Genomic DNA, 26047 nt, shown 5'->3' on the forward strand with positions numbered 1-26047 from the left:
CGATAATTAATAGTCACACAAATAGGCATATTTTGATACCTGCTATATTGTTATTGCACAAGTATAATTATACTCACTGGGAATAATACAATGGGGACTGTCAATGTTACAGCCACCAACACGGCTAAGCGGACGCATAGCAGGAGGGTGTCGAACCTGTAAACTTTTGTGTATGTGCGAAGTAATTCATCTTGAACTTCTCCTGCAATGAAGATAGATAAATGTAACTCTTAATGACATTTCACAAAGCAACAGACATTTCTAAACATATGTATTTTAAAACAGCCAACAAAATCACTGAGCAAGGTAAATACTAGAGGTGTGCACGGGTGAAAAAAATCAGTCCGGCCGATCCTTTTTTTAATTTTTTTTTTAATATTTGGTGCCCGTGCTATTCGGTATTCGTTTAGTTTTAAACCAAACGAATACTGAATATCCATGGAACATTTCCATTTGTTTCCATTCAACTAATATAAACGTTCCTTTGCTGCATTATTTATATTTAGTGCACTGGAAAGCTGCGCTAATCACAGAGCTATTAGGAGGTTTAGAGTGCGCTAAACCTCCTATTAGCATGGCTCTGCGCATTGTGAAGAAGGGTTGAAACTAGTGTGGCTGAACTACACGTGTTAGACTGAACTACACAATACATCAAGGCTTTGTGAGCTTTATTTTCCATAGACAAACACTTAGGGGTCATTTTATTATAGTACGAGTGGGCATGATACGATGTAGTGTATCATGTCCACTGCACATCGATAAATGCCAACAGCATACGTGAACTGCTGGTGCAATACCGCCCCCCTGCAGAGTCGCCGCTAGCAGAGGGTGTCAACCCGATCGTATTCGATCAGGTTGATTTCTTTAGACTGCTGCTTCATAACTTCGTACGGAGCTTGATAAATATGCCCCTTATTAATGTTTCACTGTAGAAATGTGGTCCATTCCTTTAGATTAAATATAAATTAAACAAATAAATTCCTTTGAAAAAACTGCAGTGTAACACATTAGTAAATGTATGCATAAGTTACAAATACATTCTTAACTCACCATAAAATGTAAGATAGCCGAAAAGTGCAGCAAAAAGGTACATTCCCAACATAGCAGCTATTGATACATTTGACACATTTTGCATTTTCCTCCTTGAGCGGCTGAAAGTAAAATAATTGAGGATTACAGAGTCAATCCGAGATTAGACAGAGAAGAGATATCTTTAGTGGACAAACACAACAAACAAGGATTTTAAATATATTATATATTAATATTATCATAATTTTACAGTTAACTTACATTTTATAGCTTATCGATGAAACATTATCTGATTTCAGTTTTATGAAAGTCAAACTTAAACTTTTATGATTCAGAAAGAACATGCAATTTTAAACAACTTTCCAAATAACTCACTCCTTTTAATAAATCTGCTTTCAGCTCTTGGTATCCTTTATTGAAAACTACTAGGAACATTGCTGAAAAATTGGTGACTCATATATATGCGTCTTGTCATTGGCTAACTTGATTGTTAAGCTAGCTCCCAGTAGTGCTGCTCCCGAGCCTAACTAGGTATCCTTTTGTCCAATAGGACATACTAAAGTAAGCTCACAGGTGTTCACATGTCTTAAGAACTATATGGTAGCATTTTTAACATTGAGATATATATATATATATATATATATATATATATATATATATATATATATATATATATATATATATATATATATATATATATATATATATATATATATATATATATATATATATGTATGTCAAGACATGCATTCTCCTGATCTTATCTACGTATGCTCTCATAGTTAAAGGGACACTCAAGTCAAAATAAACTTTTATTATTCAGATAGAGCATGCAGTTTTAAGACACTTTTCAATTTGCTTCCATTATCAAATTGTGCACAGTCTCTTTATATGCACACTTTCTGGGGAACAAGATCCTACTGAGCTTGTGCACAAGCTCACAGGATATACGTATACTAGTCTGTGTTTGGCTGATGTCTGTCACATGATATAGGAGGATGAAAAATGGGAAAATATAAATTTGTCCGAAAAAATCTACTGCTTATTTGAAATTCAGATTAAGTATTAAACCATTATCTTTTTTATTATGTACTTGTTAATTATGCAATTCTCCTGCATTAAGTGGTCCTTTAAGAGCTAATTTTCAACAAAGGATACCAAAAAAAGAAAATTTTATAACAAAAATAAATATTTTTTTTAAAATTGTTGCTCTTTTTGATTCATGGCAGTTTAATTTTCACTTCCACTTTTTTTATAACTGTAATGGATAATTTCTGCATGAAATAATGTACTAAAGTTGTGTCTTTGCACAAGATCCTAACCATTATGCCACCACATATAAGTTAGGCAGAAAAAATGATATATAGGTATATATATATATATATATATATATATATATATATATATATATATATATATATATATATATATATATATATATATATATATATATATATATACACACACACACACACAAAAATGTCATGCATCAAAATGGTTTCCCCCCTGCAGCGGAGCCCTACGGCGGTTGCATAGTCTACCTCTATTGTAGCGCCAGCCCTGGGGTTAGGAAAACAACAAAGGGCTTAAAGTTACACACATAACTATGGAGTTTGCAACAATCTTTGTTAAAATTTGCATACATTGTTGCTATCACTGCTGCCAATATATAACACTGTTGCTCTTTAATAAATAGAATTAAACCGAACAAAGCAAATTTGATAACTGAAGTAAATGGGAACGTTTTTTTCCCCTTAAAACTACATGTTCTATGTGGATCATGAACTTTTTATTTTGACTTTTATGTTCCTTTAAACCAGGAAATGATCAGGTTTTTAAACATATGTGCTGAGAGTGCATAACAAAATTTCACAAAGCTGTTTAATAAAAAGAATGTCTTAAATAACAACATGCAACTTTGTCAATTGTTCAAGTAGCATTTGCACTTGAAAAAAACTTGCAATTACAACATATTGTTTTTGTAAACATTCTACCTACCATATATATTAACTAAACCTGTTGGTCTGTTTGTCTGTCTTTCTCTCTCTTCATAAATATATAAGTATATTAAATAATTTTTTGTGCTTAGCAAAACAAGCTGAAAAATTCATGTTGGCTATCAGTCGAGTGCAAAGCCAAAAGTGCACTAAGCCGAAGGTCAAATGATGGAGTTTTTCACTAACATATAAATGATAAATGTCTATTGAGATATAAGTTTAAAACACTGCACACATTCATACACTTATATACATAAATACATACACATATATACATACACACATACACACATACATATATATATATATATATATATATATATACATATATATATATATATAAATACACACACACATATATATATACACAGCAGTTCTTGTGAACTGCTGGTGCAATGCCGCCCCCTGCAGATTCGTGACCAATCGGCTGCTAGCAGGGGGTGTCAATCAACCCGATTGTATTCGTTCAGGTTGATTTCTGGCGATGTCTGTCCGCCGCCTCAGAGCAGGTGAACAGGTTATGGAGCAGTGATCATTAGACCTCTGCTTCATAACTTGTGTTTCCGGCGAGCCTGAAGGCTTGCCAGAAACACGGGGCATACTGAGCTTGATAAATATGCCCCTTTATCTCAATATACTAAACATGTGTTTAGTTATGCATATATTCAAGCCTTACCACTTTACTTCAGGTCTCCAAGAGCACTACATTTTTCAGTGCTATTATATGTTGTGCTCGAGCTAAGAATTTTGGCCACATTAGGATTCTCTGTTTTACCATTCACTTGTAATACTAGATTGTGCGCTATTCTTAGTGCAGTGTCAAATCATGGATAGGGCATCCCGTCCTATCAGTTGCGCTCCAATTAAGGCCTGATTGTTTAGTTTAAGGATATTAAACACCTCTTGCTCGTGTATAGATTTATGCTTGTCCCATGCTCCCTAGAGAGGCCAAAAAGCAAGTTCTGTAACCTGCAAATGCTGCAAATCAAATAGCTGTTTTAGACAATTTGCAAAATGTTGAAACCCAGGTTACATATTTTGCTATTTATCCTCTTTTTGTGGTACAAAACATATTTTTACACAAAACAAGATGTTTAATGTCCCTTTAGTCTTTGATGATAACTATAGGCCAGCATAAGTAGGTATAAAAACTGCCTGGAAAATAATTCCAGTCATTTAAAAGAAAATATGCAAATCCACTGATCATACTTTAACCCCTTAATGACCGGACCATTTTTCAATTTTCTTACCCTTAATGACAATGGCTATTTTTACATTTCTGCAGTGTTTGTGTTTAGCTGTAATTTTCCTCTTACTCATTTACTGTACCCACACATATTATATACCGTTTTTCTCGCCATTAAATGGACTTTCTAAAGATACCATTATTTTCATCATATCTTATAATTTACTAAAAAAAAAATAATAAAATATGAGGAAAGAATGGAAAAAAACACACTTTTTCTAACTTTGACCCCCAAAATCTGTTACACATCTACAATCACCAAAAAACACCTATGCTAAATAGTTTCTAAATTTTGTCCTGAGTTTAGAAATACCCAATGTTTACATCTTCTTTGCTTTTTTTGCAATTTATGGGGCAATAAATACAAGTAGCACTTCGCTATTTCCAAACCACTTTTTTTCAAAAACATAATTTATGCTTACCTGATAAATTCCTTTCTTCTGTTGTGTGATCAGTCCACGGGTCATCATTACTTCTGGAATATAACTCCTCCCCAACAGGAAATGCAAGAGGATTCACCCAGCAGAGCTGCATATAGCTCCTCCCCTCTACGTCAGTCCCAGTCATTCGACCAAGAATCAACGAGAAAGGAGTAACCAAGGGTGAAGTGGTGACTGGAGTATAATTTAAAAGATATTTACCTGCCTTAAAACAGGGCGGGCCGTGGACTGATCACACAACAGAAGAAAGGAATTTATCAGGTAAGCATAAATTATGTTTTCTTCTGTTATGTGTGATCAGTCCACGGGTCATCATTACTTCTGGGATACCAATACCAAAGCAAAAGTACACGGATGACGGGAGGGATAGGCAGGCTCATTATACAGAAGGAACCACTGCCTGAAGAACCTTTCTCCCAAAAATAGCCTCCGAAGAAGCAAAAGTATCAAATTTGTAAAATTTGGAAAAAGTATGAAGCGAAGACCAAGTTGCAGCCTTGCAAATCTGTTCAACAGAGGCCTCATTCTTAAAGGCCCAAGTGGAAGCCACAGCTCTAGTGGAGTGAGCTGTAATTCTTTCAGGAGGCTGCTGTCCAGCAGTCTCATAGGCTAAACGTATTATGCTACGAAGCCAAAAAGAGAGAGAGGTAGCAGAAGCTTTTTGACCTCTCCTCTGTCCAGAATAAACGACAAACAGGGAAGAAGTTTGGCGAAAATCTTTAGTTGCCTGTAAGTAGAACTTGAGGGCACGAACTACATCCAGATTGTGTAGAAGACGTTCCTTCTTTGAAGAAGGATTTGGGCACAAGGATGGAACAACAATCTCTTGATTGATGTTCCTGTTAGTGACTACCTTAGGTAAGAACCCAGGTTTAGTACGCAGAACTACCTTGTCTGAGTGAAAAATCAGATAAGGAGAATCACAATGTAAGGCTGATAACTCAGAGACTCTTCGAGCCGAGGAAATAGCCATTAAAAACAGAACTTTCCAAGATAACAATTTTATATCAATGGAATGAAGGGGTTCAAACGGAACACCCTGTAAAACGTTAAGAACTAAATTTAAACTCCATGGCGGAGCAACAGCTTTAAACACAGGCTTGATCCTAGCTAAAGCCTGACAAAAAGCCTGGACGTCTGGATTTTCTGACAGACGCCTGTGTAACAAGATGGACAGAGCTGAAATCTGTCCCTTTAATGAACTAGCTGATAAACCCTTTTCTAAACCTTCTTGTAGAAAAGACAATATCCTAGCGATCCTAACCTTACTCCAGGAGTAACCTTTGGATTCGCACCAGTATAGGTATTTACGCCATATTTTATGGTAAATCCTTCTGGTAACAGGCTTCCTAGCCTGTATCAGGGTATCAATAACCGACTCAGAAAAACCACGTTTTGATAAAATCAAGCGTTCAATTTCCAAGCAGTCAGCTTCAGAGAAGTTAGATTTTGATGTTTGAACGGACCCTGTATCAGAAGGTCCTGTCTTAGAGGTAGAGACCAAGGCGGACAGGATGACATGTCCACTAGATCTGCATACCAAGTCCTGCGTGGCCATGCAGGCGCTATTAGAATCACTGATGCTCTCTCCTGTTTGATTTTGGCAATCAATCGAGGAAGCAGCGGGAAGGGTGGAAACACATAGGCCATCCCGAAGTTCCAAGGTGCTGTCAAAGCATCTATCAGAACCGCTCCCGGATCCCTGGATCTGGACCCGTAGCGAGGAAGTTTGGCGTTCTGGCGAGACGCCATGAGATCTATCTCTGGTTTGCCCCAACTTCGAAGTATTTGGGCAAAGACCTCCGGATGAAGTTCCCACTCCCCCGGATGAAAAGTCTGGCGACTCAAGAAATCCGCCTCCCAGTTCTCCACTCCCGGGATGTGGATTGCTGACAGGTGGCAAGAGTGAGACTCTGCCCAGCGAATTATCTTTGAAACTTCCATCATTGCTAGGGAGCTTCTTGTCCCTCCTTGATGGTTGATGTAAGCTACAGTCGTGATGTTGTCCGACTGAAACCTGATGAACCCCCGAGTTGTTAATTGGGGCCAAGCCAGAAGGGCATTGAGAACTGCTCTCAATTCCAGAATGTTTATTGGAAGGAGACTCTCCTCCTGATTCCATAGTCCCTGAGCCTTCAGAGAATTCCAGACAGCGCCCCAACCTAGTAGGCTGGCGTCTGTTGTTACAATTGTCCAGTCTGGCCTGCTGAATGGCATCCCCCTGGACAGGTGTGGCCGATACAGCCACCATAGAAGAGAATTTCTGGTCTCTTGATTCAGATTCAGAGTAGGGGACAAATCTGAGTAATCCCCATTCCACTGACTTAGCATGCACAATTGCAGCGGTCTGAGGTGTAGGCGTGCAAAAGGTACTATGTCCATTGCCGCTACCATTAAGCCGATCACCTCCATGCATTGAGCTACTGACGGGTGTTGAATGGAATGAAGGACACGGCATGCATTTTGAAGCTTTGTTAACCTGTCTTCTGTCAGGTAAATCTTCATTTCTACAGAATCTATAAGAGTCCCCAAGAATGGAACTCTTGTGAGAGGAAAAAGAGAACTCTTCTTTTCGTTCACTTTCCATCCATGCGACCTTAGAAATGCCAGAACTAGCTCTGTATGAGACTTGGCAGTTTGAAAGCTTGAAGCTTGTATTAGAATGTCGTCTAGGTACGGAGCTACCGAAATCCCTCGCGGTCTTAGTACCGCCAGAAGGGCACCCAGAACCTTTGTGAAGATTCTTGGAGCCGTAGCCAATCCGAATGGAAGAGCTACAAACTGGTAGTGCCTGTCTAAGAAGGCAAACCTTAGATACCGGTGATGATCTTTGTGGATCGGTATGTGAAGGTAAGCATCTTTTAAATCCACTGTGGTCATGTACTGACCCCTTTGGATCATGGGTAAGATTGTCCGAATAGTTTCCATTTTGAACGATGGAACTCTTAGGAACTTGTTTAGAATCTTTAAATCTAAGATTGGCCTGAAAGTTCCCTCTTTTTTGGGAACCACAAACAGGTTTGAGTAGAACCCTTGTCCTTGTTCCGACCGCGGAACCGGATGGATCACTCCCATTAATAACAGATCTTGTACACAGCGTAGAAACGCTTCTTTCTTTATCTGGTTTGTTGACAACCTTGACAGATGAAATCTCCCTCTTGGGGGAGATAATTTGAAGTCTAGAAGGTATCCCTGAGATATGATCTCTAGTGCCCAGGGATCCTGAACATCTCTTGCCCAGGCCTGGGCGAAGAGAGAAAGTCTGCCCCCCACTAGATCCGGTCCCGGATCGGGGGCATTCGGTTCATGCTGTCTTTGGGGCAGCAGCAGGTTTCCTGGCCTGCTTGCTCTTGTTCCAGGACTGGTTAGGCTTCCAGCCTTGCCTGTAACGAGCAACAGCTCCTTCCTGTTTTGGTGCAGTGGAGGTTGATGCTGCTCCTGTTTTGAAATTCCGAAAGGGACGAAAATTAGACTGTCTGGCCTTAGCTTTGGCTTTGTCTGGAGGTAGGGCGTGGCCCTTACCTCCTGTAATGTCAGCGATAATTTCTTTCAAACCGGGCCCAAATAAAGACTGCCCCTTGAAAGGTATATTAAGTAATTTGGACTTAGAAGTAACATCAGCTGACCAGGATTTTAGCCACAGCGCCCTACGTGCCTGTATGGCGAATCCTGAGTTCTTAGCCGTGAGTTTGGTTAAATGTACTACGGCCTCCGAAATGAATGAATTAGCTAGTTTAAGGACTCTAAGCCTGTCCGTAATGTCGTCTAGCGTAGATGAACTAAGGTTCTCTTCCAGAGACTCAATCCAAAATGCTGCCGCAGCCGTGATCGGCGCGATACATGCAAGGGGTTGCAATATAAAACCTTGTTGAACAAACATTTTCTTAAGGTAACCCTCTAATTTTTTATCCATTGGATCTGAAAAAGCACAGCTATCCTCCACCGGGATAGTGGTACGCTTAGCTAAAGTAGAAACTGCTCCCTCCACCTTAGGGACCGTTTGCCATAAGTCCCGAGTGGTGGCGTCTATTGGAAACATCTTTCTAAATATTGGAGGGGGTGAGAACGGCACACCGGGTCTATCCCACTCCTTAGTAACAATTTCAGTTAGTCTCTTAGGTATAGGAAAAACGTCAGTACTCGCCGGTACCGCAAAGTATTTATCCAACCTACACAGTTTCTCTGGTATTGCAACGGTGTTACAATCATTGAGAGCTGCTAAGACCTCCCCTAGTAATACACGGAGGTTCTCCAATTTAAATTTAAAATTTGAAATATCTGAATCCAATCTGTTTGGATCAGAACCGTCACCCACAGAATGAAGCTCTCCGTCCTCATGCTCTGCAAGCTGTGACGCAGTATCAGACATGGCCCTAGTATTGTCAGCGCACTCTGTTCTCACCCCAGAGTGATCACGCTTGCCTCTTAGTTCTGGTAATTTAGACAAAACTTCAGTCATAACAGTAGCCATATCTTGTAATGTTATCTGTAATGGCCGCCCAGATGTACTAGGCGCCATAATATCACGCACCTCCCGGGCGGGAGATGCAGGTACTGCCGCGTGAGGCGAGTTAGTCGGCATAACTCTCCCCTCGCTGTTTGGTGAAATTTGTTCACATTGTACAGATTGACTTTTATTTAAAGTAGCATCAATACAGTTAGTACATAAGTTTCTATTGGGCTCCACCTTGGCATTGGAACAAATGACACAGATATCTTCCTCTGAGTCAGACATGTTTAACACACTAGCAATAAACTTGCAACTTGGTTATAATCTTTTTTAGCAAAAACGTACTGTGCCTCAAAGAGGTACTAAACGATTAAATGACAGTTGAAATAATGAACTGAAAAGCAGTTATAGCATCAAACTTTAAAACAACACAACTTTTAGCAAAGGTTTGTTCCCATTAGTAAAATAACAATAATTAAATTTGACATAAAAATTACAGAGCAACGTTTTTATTCACAGTCAATATAAAATTCTCACAGCTCTGCTGAGAGAATCTACCTCCCTCCAAAGAAGTTTGAAGACCCCTGAGATCTGTCAGAGATGAACCGGATCATGCAGGAAAAATAAGAGTAGCTGACTGGAAATTTTTGATGCGTAGCAAAGAGCGCCAAAAACGGCCCCTCCCTCTCACACACAGCAGTGAAGAGAAACGAAACTGTCACAATTAAAAGCAAACAACTGCCAAGTGGAAAATAATGCCCAAATATTTATTCACTCAGTACCTCAGCAATGTAAACGATTCTACATTCCAGCAAAAACGTTTAACATGATAATACTTATTAAAAGGATTAGTGACTTTTAACAGAGTAGTTCCGGTGAAATACCATCCCCAGAATACTGAAGTGTATACATACATGTCATTATAACGGTATGGCAGGATTTTCTCATCAATTCCATTCAGAAAATAAAAACTGCTACATACCTCAATGCAGATTCATCTGCCCGCTGTCCCCTGATCTGAAGCTTTTACCTCCCTCAGATGGCCGAGAACAGCAATATGATCTTAACTACTCCGGTTAAAATCATAGTAAAAAACTCTGGCAGATTCTTCCTCAAACTCTGCCAGAGAAGTAATAACACGCTCCGGTGCTATTGTAAAATAACAAACTTTTGATTGAAGTCATAAAAACTAAGTATAATCACCATAGTCCTCTCACACATCCTATCTAGTCGTTGGGTGCAAGAGAATGACTGGGACTGACGTAGAGGGGAGGAGCTATATGCAGCTCTGCTGGGTGAATCCTCTTGCATTTCCTGTTGGGGAGGAGTTATATTCCAGAAGTAATGATGACCCGTGGACTGATCACACATAACAGAAGAAATTAGCGCTAGTTACATTGGGACACTGATATCTGTCAGGAATACCTGAATATCCCTTGACATGTATATATTTTTTTTTAGAAGACAACCCAAAGTATTGATCTAGGCCCATTTTGGTATATTTCATGCCACCATTTCACCGCCAAATGCGATAAAAAAAAAAAAAGTTCACTTTTTCACAAAATTTGTCACAAACTTTAGGTTTCCCACTGAAATTATTTACAAACAGCTTCTGCAATTATGGCACAAATGGTTGTAAATGCTTCTCTGGGATCCCCTTTTTTCAGAAATAGCAGACTTATATGGCTTTTGGGTTGCTTTTTGGTAATTAGAAGGCCGCTAAATGCCGCTGCGCCCCACACGTGTTTTATACCCAGGAGTGAAGGGGTTAATTAGGGAGCTTGTAGGGAGCTTGTAGGGTTAATTTTAGCTTTAGTGTAGTGTAGTAGACAACCCCAAGTATTGATCTAGGCCCATTTTGGTATATTTTATGCCACCATTTCACCGCCAAATGCGAGCAAATAAAAAAAAAAACTTAACATTTTTCACAATTTTAGGTTTCTCACTGAAATTATTTACAAACAGCTTGTGCAATTATGGCAGAAATTGTTGTAAAAGCTTCTCTGGGATCCCCTTTGTTCAGAAATAGCAGACTTATATGGCTTTGGCGTTGCTTTTTGGTAATTAGAAGGCCGCTAAATGCTGCTGCGCACCACACGTTAATTATGCCCAGCAGTGAAGGGGTTAAATTAGGTAGCTTGTAGGGAGCTTGCAGAGATCAGCTTCCCACCTGACACATCCCACCCCCTGATCCCTCCCAAACAGCTCTCTTCCCTCCCCCACCCCACAATTGTTCCCGCCATCTTAAGTACTGGCAGAAAGTCTGCCAGTACTAAATAAGAGTTTTTTTTTTTTTTTTTAAATAAAAATAATAAAGTATTTTAGCTGTGATGGACCCCTGCCTTAGCCCCAACCTCCCTAATCCCCCCTCCAGCTCTCTAACCCTCTCCCCTACCTAATTACCACCATCTTGGGTACTGGCAGCTTTCTGCCAGTACCCAGTTTGGCCCCAAAAACCCCCCAAAAAGTATTTTTATTTTATTTTTACTTAAAAAAACTATTTCTGTAGTGTAGCAGCCCCCCACAATACCCCCACCCCCACCCAGATCCTTTTATATTTTTTTTTAAAAAAAAATCCCTTTTTTCCCCTTTTCTGCCCTCATTCATTGGTGTCAGTGTGGCTAATGGGTGCACGTGCGTGCACACGCACATGCATGCTCACATGCACGCGCGTGCATCGTGCACGCGCACCCTCACACCCGGCACTATCGCTACCGGTGCAGAGAGGGCCACAGAGTGGCTCTCTCTGCATCGGGGGCTTGTAAAGTGGTATTGCAGGATGCCTCCATATCGAGGCATCACTGCAATACCCTCAGAGCTGCTGGAAGCATTTGTGATCGCTTCCAGCACTCTGTTAGACAACTGACGTACCAGGTACGTCCATTGTCATTAACTGCTTGTTAATGCATGACGTACCTGGTACGTCAGTTGTCATTAAGGGGTTAAAGGGACACTGAACCCAATTTTTTTCTTTCGTGATTCAGAGAGCATGCAATTTTAAGCAACATTCTAATTTACTTCTATTATCAAATTTTCTTTATTCTCTTGGTATCTTTATTTGAAATGCAAGAATGTAAGTTTCGATGCCGGGCCATTTTTGGTGAACAACCTAGGTTGTCCTTGCTGATTGGTGGATAAATTGATCCACCATTTAAAAACTGCTGTCCAGAGTTCGGAACAAAGAAAAAAGCTTAGATGCCTTCTTTTTCAAATAAAGATAGCAAGAAAACGAAGAAACATTGATAATAGGAGTAAATTAGAAAGTTGCTTAAAATTGCATGCTCTATCTGAATGAAAGAAAAAAATTGGGTTCAGTGTCCCTTTAATTTAATTTTTTGAGGATTTATTAAATACAAGATATTAGTGTTTGAATGTAAAAAAAAAAAACCTCATGCATATAATTAAATACTATAATATGTTTTGAATAGATGATTTATATTGTAAGTTGGCATATTTACCTTTTGAGCTCACTGTAGATAGGCAGTACTTCCGGATGGCAGACAAAAGCAAATGCTAAAATAGGAATAGCATATGCAGTCTGAAAGAGAGATAAAACAAGTATTATTTCCTATATTGTTCACTTAAAGCACTGGTTTTCAAACCCTTTCTCAGGCCTCCCCAACAGTTCAGGTTTTCTGGATTACCTTGGATGAGAGCAGTAAAATAACCATGGTTACTAATCAGCTGATTATTTCACCTGTGCCCTAGTTCAGATACCCTCAAAATGTGGCCTGTTAGTGAGGCCTGAGGACAGGTTTGAAAACCAGTGACTTAAAGGGATTGAAAACTTTAACAAACTAAAGCCTAGTACCATCTAATGACGCTTATTTTTAAAAATACTTACCTTTGCGTTATGGTAAGCATAACGCCGATCCTCCGCCCGCATCTGCTGCTTTCATTAGCATATTGATGACAAATCTGGCTTCCTCCAGTAGTTGCATTGCCCCACGAGCTGGACACCAAAGGGGGCACACAACAATTGGAGGAAGCCGGATTTGTCATTGATCTTCTAAAGAGAGCAGCAGATGAGCAAAGGTAAGTATTTTAAAAAATAAGCATCATTGTAAACTTTAATGAATTAAAATGCCCCTGTTTTAAAGAGTATTATTTGATACTGGGGTTTAATTCATTCAAGTTTACAATCACTTTAATCAAGTATTGATCTTTGTAAATGTTCTTAACCCTCCAAATATATTATGACCCTTATATGAAATTTTCTAGCATATAGTCTTGGATTATTTACTTTTATTAAACTGTTATCAAATTAATTTTGTATCTATGTGTATCATATAATCAGCAATTAAAAGACAATCTGCATACAACATAAATGTTTTATAAGCATTTATAACTGTCATTTCATTATCAATATGTATATTACTTTTCTGTTTCAAAGCAGTCATACACTCACCATCACCTGGTGCATAATAATGTCATTCTCAATAAGGCTGTGCCTAAAGACATAGGTAGGGTCGGCTCCAGAACTAATTAAATGGGGGGGCATTTTTTTCACGAGGGGGCACGCATTTAAAAAGCATGTTTGAGAGTTAAAATAAGAGCAGACCTACATATTCTGCAGGAAAGTGTAGCTTCTGGCTGGCTTATCCCCCACTATTAATATTTGGAGAATATGTGCTAAATCACTAAATAAAAGAATGAAGTCTAAATCCTATGCAGTGCACTAAAACAGAGTCATTAAACTTGAGAACCCCAGTGCAATAGCTCCTTAAAAACAATTTACCCCTTAATCACCATGATCCAAAACCCTTAAACTCATTCTCAATCATGTCCCCTAAACAGCCATGCACCCCAAACCACCCAATGCAATTAACCCCTTTGTTTGCAATAGTAGTGAGGATACTAGGTTTTCAGGTACTGGTAATTTTGTAGATTAGATTTAGCTATACCTGTTTCGTAAAAACTAACAGATATCAGGCTACTTAATACAGCCTATGTACTGTGAACCTATAAGAATATGATTGTATCGTATAAATATAAGTCTATAAATGGCTGCCGGTAGCCATTTATAGACTTATATTTATACAATACAATCATATTCTTATCTATTGTTTAAGAAAATTAGTAACTCACAATAGTTAGGTAAAATGAATAGGGTTAAAGACAAGTCCAAAAAGTCTCTAATTAGTTTCCAATTCCAAATATGAGGTTAAGACACGGAGCTCCTTGCAGATGCGTGATGCAACCTCACAGTTCATCAGGTAACTCCAGCCCCAGAATGCAGCATTAAATAACAATTCATTATTTTATTTATTATTTTTAAAGCGTATAATCATATCAATATTTATTGAGGGGGCACAGCTTTCCATTTGGGTGGGCATTGCCCCCAATGCCCCCCCTTGGAGCCAACCCTGGACAGAGGTAATACTGCAGGTTGTGGGTGGGGGGGGGGGGCACTCTTATGGAGCCCATATCTTGGCTTGCATATCACTTCCAACCAATTATCACCTGCTCTAACTAGGCACCAGGGACATTTTTCATAATCAGAGAAGGACTCACTTATAATCTGGCCCTTAGTGAATGATGACTCCATCTTATAAAAATTTACAATGCATACATTTAGGTACTTTTGCCATGTTAGGATTAAGGTATATGGCCTACCTGGGAATTAAACACAAAGTATTTTGGTTTGCACTTGTCATCTTGGTGGGCTTCATACTCTATTCCACTGCCATGGTTGCTATCTTTGTGTTCAGTAGGCCCATCTGCATTTTCATGTGTATAATCCACCATGAAATTTACTCCAGAGCTTATGGTGTCATTGTATGCCATAAGTGGATGCAAGTGATAAGTATTGTTGCTTGTCAAGTTTCCCAAATTGTTATCCAATAGAGGTAAAGGACAGGGTATTTGAGTTTTCTTATAAATTACCTGCAAAATATTAAATTATCAAAGTTTGAATTTGAACAAAAAAAAATCATATATTATCTAAATTCTTATTATTATTAATTTATTATTATCATCATCATCATCTATGTATAGAGCACCAACAGGTTCTGCAGCGCTAAAACTAAATGTAAAATACATTGGCATAAATCATTTTCTTTTGTTATTCTTGCTTATATAAACTATATATAATTTATAGTCACTAAATAATAAACACTAATCATAAAAAAATAAATTATGCCTAACCAACACTATAAGTCGTGTCTAGCATTGTATTCTCAATCTGAAAGAAGAAAGAAAATGTATAGGTTTAATTTTATGCAATCAGCTCATTGTATCCAGATACTAGAGTAACCCCCTTTCAAATGGGCGGTGCTCTCTATCCAGTATTGACCATTGGGGGTGATTTCTTTTGTTGTCTCATGTTTGTATAGCTTTGTTATAACTAATACTACAGTGTTGACATTGTTGGTAAGAGCAGCTAGTTCAAATAGCCCAATAAAGTAAAATGAGCTATAAGCAAACACTTGCAATCACTGGTACAATGTACCGTTAAGAGAGATGGGAATTTCTATTTAGCTGTTCTGCACTCCATGACATTCAGCAGTCTATTGTATTTATAATACCACATTCATATAATTCCACTAGTGCAACTGCCAATATAATTTACACATAGAGGTCTATCTATCAAGCCGTCAACTGTGCTGCATTCGCCGGGACCATTACGCTCGCCTAACATCGCCTAACATCACGGCCGCGGACCTGAATACAATCTCCATATTTATAAAAAAAGCCGTCAAAAAGCCATGCACCAAGTACAGGGCGATGAGCAGCAGACTGTTGTTAAAGGGACACTGAACCCAATTTTTTTCTTTTGTGATTCAGATAGAGCATGCAATTTTAAGCAACTTTCTAATTTACTCCTATTAGCAAATGTTCTTCATTCTCTTGGTATCTTTATTTGAACCTGGGTTGTTCTTGCTGATTGGTGGATAAATTCATCCACCAATATACAAGTGCTGTCCAAGGTTCTGGACTTTCTTTTTCAAATAAAGATAGCAAGAGAACGAAGAAAAATTGCTAATAGGAGTAAATTAGAAAGTTGTTTAAAATATCAAGGTTTATCTGAATCACAAAAGAAAAAAATTGGGTTCAGTGTCCCTTTAACTGTCATCGATCTCACTGCTATTCGGCTTTTTCCCAACTTTATTTATACCCTGTCACTAAACGCCGCCACTATACTAAAATGTTTAACCCCTATCCCGCTGCTCCTGGACCCCGCCGCAAATTTAATAAAGTTATTAACCCCTATCCTGCTGCTCCCGGACCCCTCCGCAACTAAATAAATGTATTAACCCCTATCCCGCCGCTTCCAGACCCCACCGCCACTAAATAAATGTATTAACCCCTAAATCCCTGGCCTCCAACATCCCTACCACTTACTAAACCTATTAACCCCTAAACCACCAGCCCCCCACATCGCCATAAACTAAATTAAGCTATTAACCCCTAAACCTAACAACCCGCTAACTTTACATTATAATTACCTCATCCCTATCTTATAATAAATTTAAACTTACCTTTAGAATTAAAATAAACTATATTAAACTTTTAATTAACCTGCCCTATTAAACTAAAATTACATTAAACTATATTAAACTATTAATTAACCTACCCTATTATACTAAAATTACATTAAACTAACAATTAAATTAACTATATTACATATTTAAAAACCTAACCCTACTCAAATTATTTAAATCTACAATTTAAAATCACTAAATTACAAAAAAAACAACTGTTACAAAAAATAAAAAACCACAGTATCAAAAATAAAACAGAACTACACCTAATCTAATAGCCCTATCAAAATAAAAAAGACCCCCCCCAAAAAAACAGTAAAACCCACCACCCACACAACCAACCCCCCCAAATAAAACCCTATCTAATAAAAACCTAAGCTCCCCATTGCCCTGAAAAGGGCATTTGTATGGGCATTGCCCTTAAAAGGGCATTTAGCTCTTTTACTGCCCAAAGTCCCTAACCTAAAATTAAAACCCACCCAATAAACCCTTAAAAAAAAACTAACACTAACCACCGACGATCCACTTACAGTTTTCAAAGACCGGACATCCATTCTCATCCAAGCAGCAGATATTTTCAGGGCAATGGGGAGCTTAGGTTTTTTTAGCTAGGGTTTTATTTGGGGTTGTCGGTTGTGTGGGTGGTGGGTTTTACTGTTGGGGGGGGGTGTTTGTATTTTTTTTTTTACATATTAAAGAGCTGATTTCTTTGGGGCAATGCCCCGCAAAAGGCCCTTTTAAAGGGACACTAAACCCAATTTTTTTCTTTCATGAAATTTTAAGCAACATTCTAATTTACCCCTGTTTTTCTTCATTCTCTTGCTATCTTTATTTGAAAAAGGCATCTAAGCTAAGGAGCAAGCACATTTTTGGTTCAGTACCATGGGCAGCACTTATTGGTGCTGTCCAATCAGCAAGGACATCCAGTTTGTTCACCAAAAATGGGCCGGCATCTAAACTTACATTCTTGCTTTTCAAATAAACATAACAAGAGAATGAAGAAAATTTGATAATAGGAGTAAATTAGAAAGTTGCTTAAAATTGCATGCTCTATCTGAATCACGAAAGAATAAAAAAAAGTGGGTTCAGTGTCCCTTTAAGGGCCATTGGTAGTTTAGTGTAGGCTAGGGTTTTTTTTTTTTTTTGGTTTTTTTTATTTTCATAGGGCTATTAGATTAGGTGTAATTCTTTTATTTTTGATACTGTGTTTTTTTTATTTTTTGTAACTTAGTGTTACAAATCAGAATCCAGTCCTCGGACAGAAATTGCAAGCGCGTGCAATTTCTGTCCGAGGACTGGATTCTGATTTGATGATCATTTGAAGAAGGCAGCTACTTAACGGTGGGGGGAGTCCGGCTGCCATATTTACCCGGTATTAGACAAGTTAGCGAAAGTGATTACTACAGAAGCAAGGTGGCATGGCAGAAGGAGTATAGTGCAGGCGGATCTTCGGTTCTTATATTTCTATCTCAATAATGTTAACGGAAGTGTTGACTGTCCCTTTAATTGTTAGTTTAATGTAGTTTTAGTATAATAGTTAGGGTAGGTTAATTAATAGTTTAATATAGTTTATTTTAATTCTAAAGGTAAGTTTTAATTTATTATAAGAAAGAAATTAGGTAATTATAATGTAAAGTTAGAGGGTTGTTATGTTTAGGGGTTAATAGCTTAATTTAGTTTATGGCGGTTTAGGGCTTAATCAGTTTAGTTAGTGGTAGTGATGTGGGAGGCAGGGGTATAGGGGTTAATAATTTTATTACAGTTGCGGCGGGGTCCGGGAGCGGTGGGATAGGGGTTAATACATTTATTTAGTTGTGGTGGGCTCCGGGAGCGGCGGGATAGGGGTTAATACTTTTAGTTAGTTGCGGTATGCTCCAGGAGCGGCGGGATAGGGGTTAATACTTTTAGTTAGTTGTGGTGGGCTCCGGGAGCGGCGGGATAGGGGTTAATACTTTTAGTTAGTTGCGGTGGGCTCCGGGAGCGGCAGGATAGGGGTTAATATTTTTATTTAGTTGCGGCGGGGTCCGGGAGCGGCAGAATAGGGGTTAATAACATTATGTAGGTTGCGGCGATGTTTTCTACTATAGAAATCAATGGGATATCTGGCAGCATCGAACATAAGCTTTCACTGCTTTCAGACTCCCATTGATTCCTATGGCATCCGCGGCCTCCAGGGTGGCGGATTGAAAACCAGGTACGCTGGGCCAGAATAGTGGCGAGGAGCATACCTGTTAGAAATTTGATAACTTGCAAAAGTTGTCAGATAGTGCCGAATTTGTATTCGGAACATCTGTAATGACGTAAGCATCGATCTGTGTTGGATTGAGACCGGTGGATCGTATGTTACGTCACAAATTTTAACTTTTGCACTTTGTATTGCACTGTATCGATTGTAAAATATATGTTGTGTGAATGTTCTAAATAAGCAAGAGTAAATAATATAATTACATATAGTGAATATAGAGGGAAATTGTGAGCAACTCAAAATGCTGGTTTACACTTAAAAAGACACGCATTTATTTATTTTTGTTTTTAAAATGTTTGTTCATATACTGAGAAACAAAAAATGCTTTTATGCTTGTGATATATGCCCTTTGTTCTAGCCCACCTATAAAGCAATGCGAGTTCTGATTTATCAGCCAGTAAGCAATCAGTCCTTAAGGCCCAGCAGCACTTGTTAGCTTCAAAAATCAAAATAAAAGTTTAAACTTGACCTTTTTTCACGGCAAAACAAAAATTTGCTTAATAGTGCTCCTTCATATGTTTTATTTTTAGTTGTTTGTCTATTTACGTCCTTGGTCATTAACTGCATTTTTTTGCAGGACGTACCCCATAAGTCGTTGGTCGTTAAGGGGTTAATCTATTGAATGCAAAATGCGACACTAAGGGGATATCTTTTTTTTTTATTATTTAAATGTCTATTAAGAAAATATTCTTCAAGTTTAAAAGAAAATATTTTAAATACTTCCCAAGCATTACTTACCACACTAACAAAAAACACCATGCACGTCAGGGAAAATCCGCTAGTGTAGCCAAGGTAACCTTTTTCAAATGAGATAAAATAACAGTTGTCATTTTTGCTTGAATTATTATTTTACAATGCTACATAATCCAATACTGAGAACCAATATAAGAGAGATCCTAAGAAAACCCAAAAAACTTATGTAATGTTTCTCTGCTGAGTTTAAAGGGACACAGAACCCAATTTTTTTCTTTTGTGATTCAGATAGAGCATGACATTTTAAGCAACTTTTATTATCAAATTGTCTTCATTCTCTTGGTATCTTTATTTGAAATGCAAAAATGTAAGTTTAGATGACAGCCCATTTTTGGTGAACAACCTGGGTTGTTATTGCTGATTGGTGGATAAATTCATCCACCAATAAAAAAAAGTGCTGTCCAGCGGTCTGAACCAAAAAAAGCTTAGATTCATTATTTTTCAAATAAAGATAGCAAGAGAACGAAGAAAAACGATAATAGGAGTGAATTAGAAAGTTGCTTAAAATTGCATGCTCTATCTGAATCATGAAATAAAAAAATTGGGTTCAGTGTCCCTTTAAGTCAGGGGAAAAACAAATAGATTTTATATATATAATAAAACAAAATACCTAAATTCTTCAGGAGAGAAAGTGGAAGGATAATTCCAACTGACACTAATATGATGAGGTAGTTTCCATTGAGGTACCATTCACTGAGTAAAAATAGAAAAAAATATATATATTTTATAAGATTATTGTTTAGAATAAAATAATACTATTTGATCAGTTCAAGTGATCAGACATACTTACCCAGAAGTTTCTTCAAGTCGTAGAAATGTCTTTATTACTTCCGGAAGTTCATACTTAACAATAAATAGATAGCTGGACATCGCTACAAAAACATTAAAGAGACTTTGCAATTTGGCAGTCATATTATTATTCTAGTCACCAAGATAATAATGCAATTAATTCAAATCAGTAAACCTTATTGTCTGCTGTCAAATATTCTGTACTTAATTCACTAGAAGTTTTCCATTAAAGACAAATACACTTATTGTATGTTAAAGGGACATTCTTATGCAAAAAATGATATGCTGTAATTTTACCAAGCATGTATTTATTTTTCCTTTTCATTACTGACGTAGATTAGAGTTTTTAAATTCTAGTCCTCAGGACACACCAACAGGCCAGATTTTCATATCTGAACTAGAACACAGGTAAAATAATGAGCTTATCAGTAACCATGGTTACCAACCTGCACTCACCCATCAGCTGATTATTTTACCTGTGCTCTAATTCAGATACCATGAACATTTGGCAAATTGCTGTGCCTTGAGAACTGGGGATAAAACCACTGGCCTAGGGGAAAGGTGATGTGCTACTGCAGATGTAGTTCACTGCCATAGTAAAGTACCGCATTGCATGAACAGAATTCCATGAAGGTTAATGTCATTCACTATAAAGGTTTAGGTCTCTAATAACCTTTCAGCTAAAAAGCAGATATAAAATAAATACAAGCAAAGATAACTTATTAAAAAATTAGACAGAAAGGAAGCATCCCCTAAGTCCTTAGAGGTAGAACATTTTTTTTTTTTTACAGAATTACAAAGTCCCCAAAATATAACATATAACTATTCTCATAAAGTATAACCTTTATTAGTGAAAAGTTAAAAACACGTAAAAATGTCCAGAGCCCAGCAAAAAAAAAAAAAAGGAAAAAAATCTATATATAATAACTATTACCGGAAAAAGCACAAAAGGGGTAACTATCCCCATTACAATGTGTGGCACAAAACACAAAAAGAACCGTGCATAAATCTGTGACTGTTAAGTGCTCCACATCGGAGCCGGAAATGGGTGGCAATCTGCTAACACTTTAGTGAAACCCCACTGCAATTATTTAAAAGGACTGGGTGTTCCCGTGCTACTATCCATGAAAACAGTAAAAAAAAAACATGTTATCAAGAAAAATCAATAAACTGGCCCAAAGGGCACTGGACTTACCAGGAAAGGCTGACACACGTTTCACATACAGCTTTATTGATTGTGTGATAGCATGGAATTTTTGACTGTTTTCAGGGAGTCCTTTTTAAATAATTGTGGTGGGGTTTCATGAAAGCAGATTGTCACCCCTTTCTGGCTCACAGATAGATTTATGTAAGGGACATGTTGTGTTTTGTGCCACACAGTATAATGGGGACAGTTACCCCTTTTGTGCTTTTTCCTGTGATAGCTATTATAAATTGTTTTTTTTTCCTTTTTACATGTTTTTACCTATGTTTTTAACTTTTCACTAATAAAGGTTATGTTTTATGTGAATAATTATGTTATATTTTGGGGTCTTTGTAATTCTGTATTATTTTTTTTTCTACCTCTGAGTGCTTAGGGGATGCTTCTTTTCTGTCTCATAATTTTTTTGTATTACATTTCCTTGCATCCAGCACCACTCTGGTAGGCAGCTTCTCTTTTGTCCACTAGGGTTACTTATTTGAATTTCCACCAGTCTCTCTTTTGTTATTTAAACTTAATAAAAAAAACACAAAAACTATATTTAAGTTATAAATAAAACAATGCATTCAAAGTGATACATATGTATTGTGTTCTTTTTTCCCTTCACTATTGACAGTCAGTGTTACTTTCTCATAAATTGATTCGCAATGACACAATATATATATATATATATATATATATATATATATATATATATATATATATATATATATATATATATATATATTATATATATATTTCTTCGCATGGATGCGATATGCCACACAAATCTTTTTCTTTTTCCTTATTCCTTATTTATGTATAAAACAGAGTCTCCTGTATTGCTTAATTGAACTGTTTGATGGTATGTGTATCGTATTATTTTATCTTTGGACTTACTTTTTGCATTCCATTTCCTATAAAAATAGCAAAACAAAACAATATTCTATGTTCATTTAGTAGACTAGATTACAGCCTGATTCAGCTTCCTAGCAATCCAAATGTATGTTTTGTTTGTTCAGGAACTGTACCCTGGGAAACTGAAACAGTTATAAATATATAATGGGAAAATTATCTGTGCATTTAATGGAAAGGAATCATATTAAGGTTTCCTTAGTCAGATGTCAAAGTATCATGGATTTACATAGTTTTCCCATGTGGTCATATGGTTAGAAGCACTATATTTACCACATAAGGAATTGTCATCTCTACTTCCTCTTCTACAAAGATTAGAAGACTGTACAAGTTTATTGCAGCAGTTTAATAACATGTCATTTTCATTGTCCATAACACATTTGGGAAAGAATAAAAATATAAAAAAATCCCCTATTTTTAGTCTGGAAACTAAAGCACATTTTTGTAAACATATACTAAGCATAAACTACAATGACATATTTTTTACCTCCAATATTCTGCATTGTGATGGATGTAAACGCTAAAATTTTTCCTGGCCATCCAAAGGCTTTTTCACCTAATTTTTCATAAATTAATGAACCTAAAAAGCATACATAATGTGATTAACAAATGAAGAACAAATTCATCATTTATTTAACAATGAAATAAATGTTAGCAATATAGTCAGTTACATGTTATACGAAATTTGTTGAAATAATGTATACTAACTTAAGCATGTCTAAATGGATGTAATTGCTATTTATTTAAATAATTCATAATGAACATACTCCACAGTGTTATAATATCTGGTCTAAATATAAAATAGTCACCAGCTCTATGTATTGTGATAAACAGGGTCAACAGTATAACACGGAGTGGTTCCATTTTATGTTACTGTGATCTACAGTATAACTGAACCGAGAATAAATACAAGGAATCAAAAACCTGATAGATGTTATACACTTTCAGAGGCTTTTTATACACTTTTTTAAGGCTTCTTATCTTCATAAGTAGGTGTTTCTGCTATTTATATATGTAGTTGCCTTAAAGGGACAGTAAACAACATGTAATTACAATACATTTCTGTTGTGTTGTTATAGAATAACATATCAGCCACATCTAAAACAAATTAACATACTTTTACTGCAATTATTATTCAATATCCAACTCCATCCACCATTTGCCTTATTTACAGGAGCCAATCTGGGTTTTAGTCTGCAGACAACAAGGCTAACCACTGTTGTAAAGTTCAAAGCATAAAGTGAATTGCTTTGCAGTTGTCACCAGTTAAAGCCAATTATGGCTGAGTTGTAGCCTTGAAAAGCCAGCAGGGGGCATTTTTACTTCTGAGAATTAGAAATTGCTCTATTTTCAGAGCTATTACACGAAAATAGGGAAAAATAAATAATGCAAGCATACTGCAAAGTTGTTTCATTATGCATAATTACATTTTTTAATTTAAAAATCTCAAAGTGTTTACTGCCCAATACATAAAATCTTGCACATGAAATAACAACTTAATGCTAAGTGGTTAAAATAAAAACAAGTGCAACAACTTCAGAAGCCCATTTTAAACACTCTTAAAACATGGTAAGTGTAACAGTGACTGGGGGGGAGGGGCAGCATAATAATGCCCCTGCCACTCCCAACTGTGATCTGCCCTTCTTTGCCCACTAATACTTTGCCCACTAATACTTTGCCCAGATTCCCCACAGCTTCGCCTGATGTTGCCCATAGAACATTCTGGCCACTACATGCCCGACCCCACACAGAAACTGCACAACCTCACCCACATCTAAACCTCTTAACCTACGGCCACCTTGTATGTGATTTTTCCCCCTAGTCTTTATGTAATATATTACTGATTACATTGATGTTAGTAAATTTCATGCTATACCTCCTTCTTTTGATGTCTTCAGTAAGAGATGAACAGAATAGAGTGACAGAATGGCAACTGCAAAAAGAAGAATCCTGTAATAAAATAAACAGTAATTAATTTCATTTTTGCCCAATATGAGGCTTATTAAAATTTCAAAAAAGCAGAGAACAAGTTTATTCACGCAAGTGCTTTATAATATATTTTAAATTTAAAAATGGTAAAACTGGATTTCAATCAGCAATGGTACCAATACTATACTCAAATTAAAAATATCAAAAATATGTTTTGCATGAAAAAGTTCACCAAAAAGCTATTTAAAGGAAGCCTAAACACTAAATATATTTCTTGCACCTCGCTCTAATCATGGGTGCTGTCATTATGGAACCTAGGTTAGGCTGCAGGTATCTGAAGGAGAGTTGCTCCGTATGTGCAAACACTGAAATGTAGTGAAAGTTGTATTTCAAAATGGCGGCACCCATTATAAAATGTATTTAGGGCTAGATTACAAGTGGAGCGCTAAATTTTCTCGCTACCGTTTGCTATTACAAGTGGCTGGTTATTGCTACCGCGAGCTCAGAAACCAAATCCGATCTCTTGTTAATTTTCTAAAAGTGCCCCAAATGCCCTCAAATTAGAGGGCATTAGTTTTTTATTACAAAAAAAAATCTAGCACCAGAACAAGGCTCCCATTGGAGCCTATGGAAGCGCACTCTTGTGAGCGCAATGCTTCAGTGTGAGTTCGCATTTGCATTGCACCAAACTTGTAATACCAGCGCTGGTATTACAAAGTGGAGCACAAATATCACTTTCTATAAAGCAATATTTAGCGCTCCACTGGCCCTTAGTGTTTAATGTCACTTTCAAGTGAATATAATAAGATGTGTATTTATATTTAGGTGTCATTTGCTTACTGGTTTATATGGAAAACTCATATAGCTTTATTGGTGAAGAGAAGCAGACATACACAAGTCTCATGGGAAAAAAAACCTCATAGTAATATAGGCTGAAAATGCCTTTCAAGTTCAACCCTTCACGTATGCCTGCTAATACGATTGATCCAAATAAAAGCAGAACCCCTAACTGATTTAATTTACTAACATAGGATCACCTACTTTTTAAAACACCAACTTTAAAAGGGAGCAAGGACGTTTTTAACTATACTTGATGCTTCATTTTATTTTTTATCGTATGCGCTCTTCTCTTATGTTTTATCATCATTGAATGCTATCTTCCCGTCAATAGTGACCATTTGTATTGGTTTATTGCTTAAAAAAAAGGGTTGTTTTCAGAAGAATTTAACCGAATTTTAGAAAAAACAGAATTTATGTTTACCTGATAAATTTCTTTCTCCAACGGTGTGTCCGGTCCACGGCGTCATCCTTACTTGTGGGATATTCTCTTCCCCAACAGGAAATGGCAAAGAGCCCAGCAAAGCTGGTCACATGATCCCTCCTAGGCTCCGCCTACCCCAGTCATTCGACCGACGTTAAGGAGGAATATTAGCATAGGAGAAACCATATGGTACCGTGGTGACTGTAGTTAAAGAAAATAAATTATCAGACCTGATTAAAAAAACCAGGGCGGGCCGTGGACCGGACACACCGTTGGAGAAAGAAATTTATCAGGTAAACATAAATTCTGTTTTCTCCAACATAGGTGTG

General features: G+C 37.2%; 1 protein-coding gene across 4 annotated transcripts in view; it reads right to left on the minus strand.

The window, feature by feature from the left end:
• Positions 1-26047, minus strand: part of SLC38A4 (solute carrier family 38 member 4) — a 266486-nt gene that overhangs the window by 24811 nt on the left and 215628 nt on the right. For all 4 annotated transcript variants that reach the window (XM_053716740.1, XM_053716741.1, XM_053716743.1 and 1 more), the window contains 9 exons: positions 24405-24478; positions 23016-23108; positions 20435-20516; positions 20255-20337; positions 19630-19688; positions 14779-15048; positions 12621-12700; positions 1051-1151; positions 78-202 (listed from right to left, as the gene is read on the minus strand). In XM_053716740.1, coding sequence (XP_053572715.1) covers positions 78-202; positions 1051-1151; positions 12621-12700; positions 14779-15048; positions 19630-19688; positions 20255-20337; positions 20435-20516; positions 23016-23108; positions 24405-24478 — 967 coding nt within the window. The remainder of the gene's footprint in view (positions 1-77; positions 203-1050; positions 1152-12620; positions 12701-14778; positions 15049-19629; positions 19689-20254; positions 20338-20434; positions 20517-23015; positions 23109-24404; positions 24479-26047) is intronic.

This window comes from Bombina bombina, chromosome 6, assembly GCF_027579735.1.
Source record: "Bombina bombina isolate aBomBom1 chromosome 6, aBomBom1.pri, whole genome shotgun sequence".
NCBI classification, from domain to species: domain Eukaryota; kingdom Metazoa; phylum Chordata; class Amphibia; order Anura; family Bombinatoridae; genus Bombina; species Bombina bombina.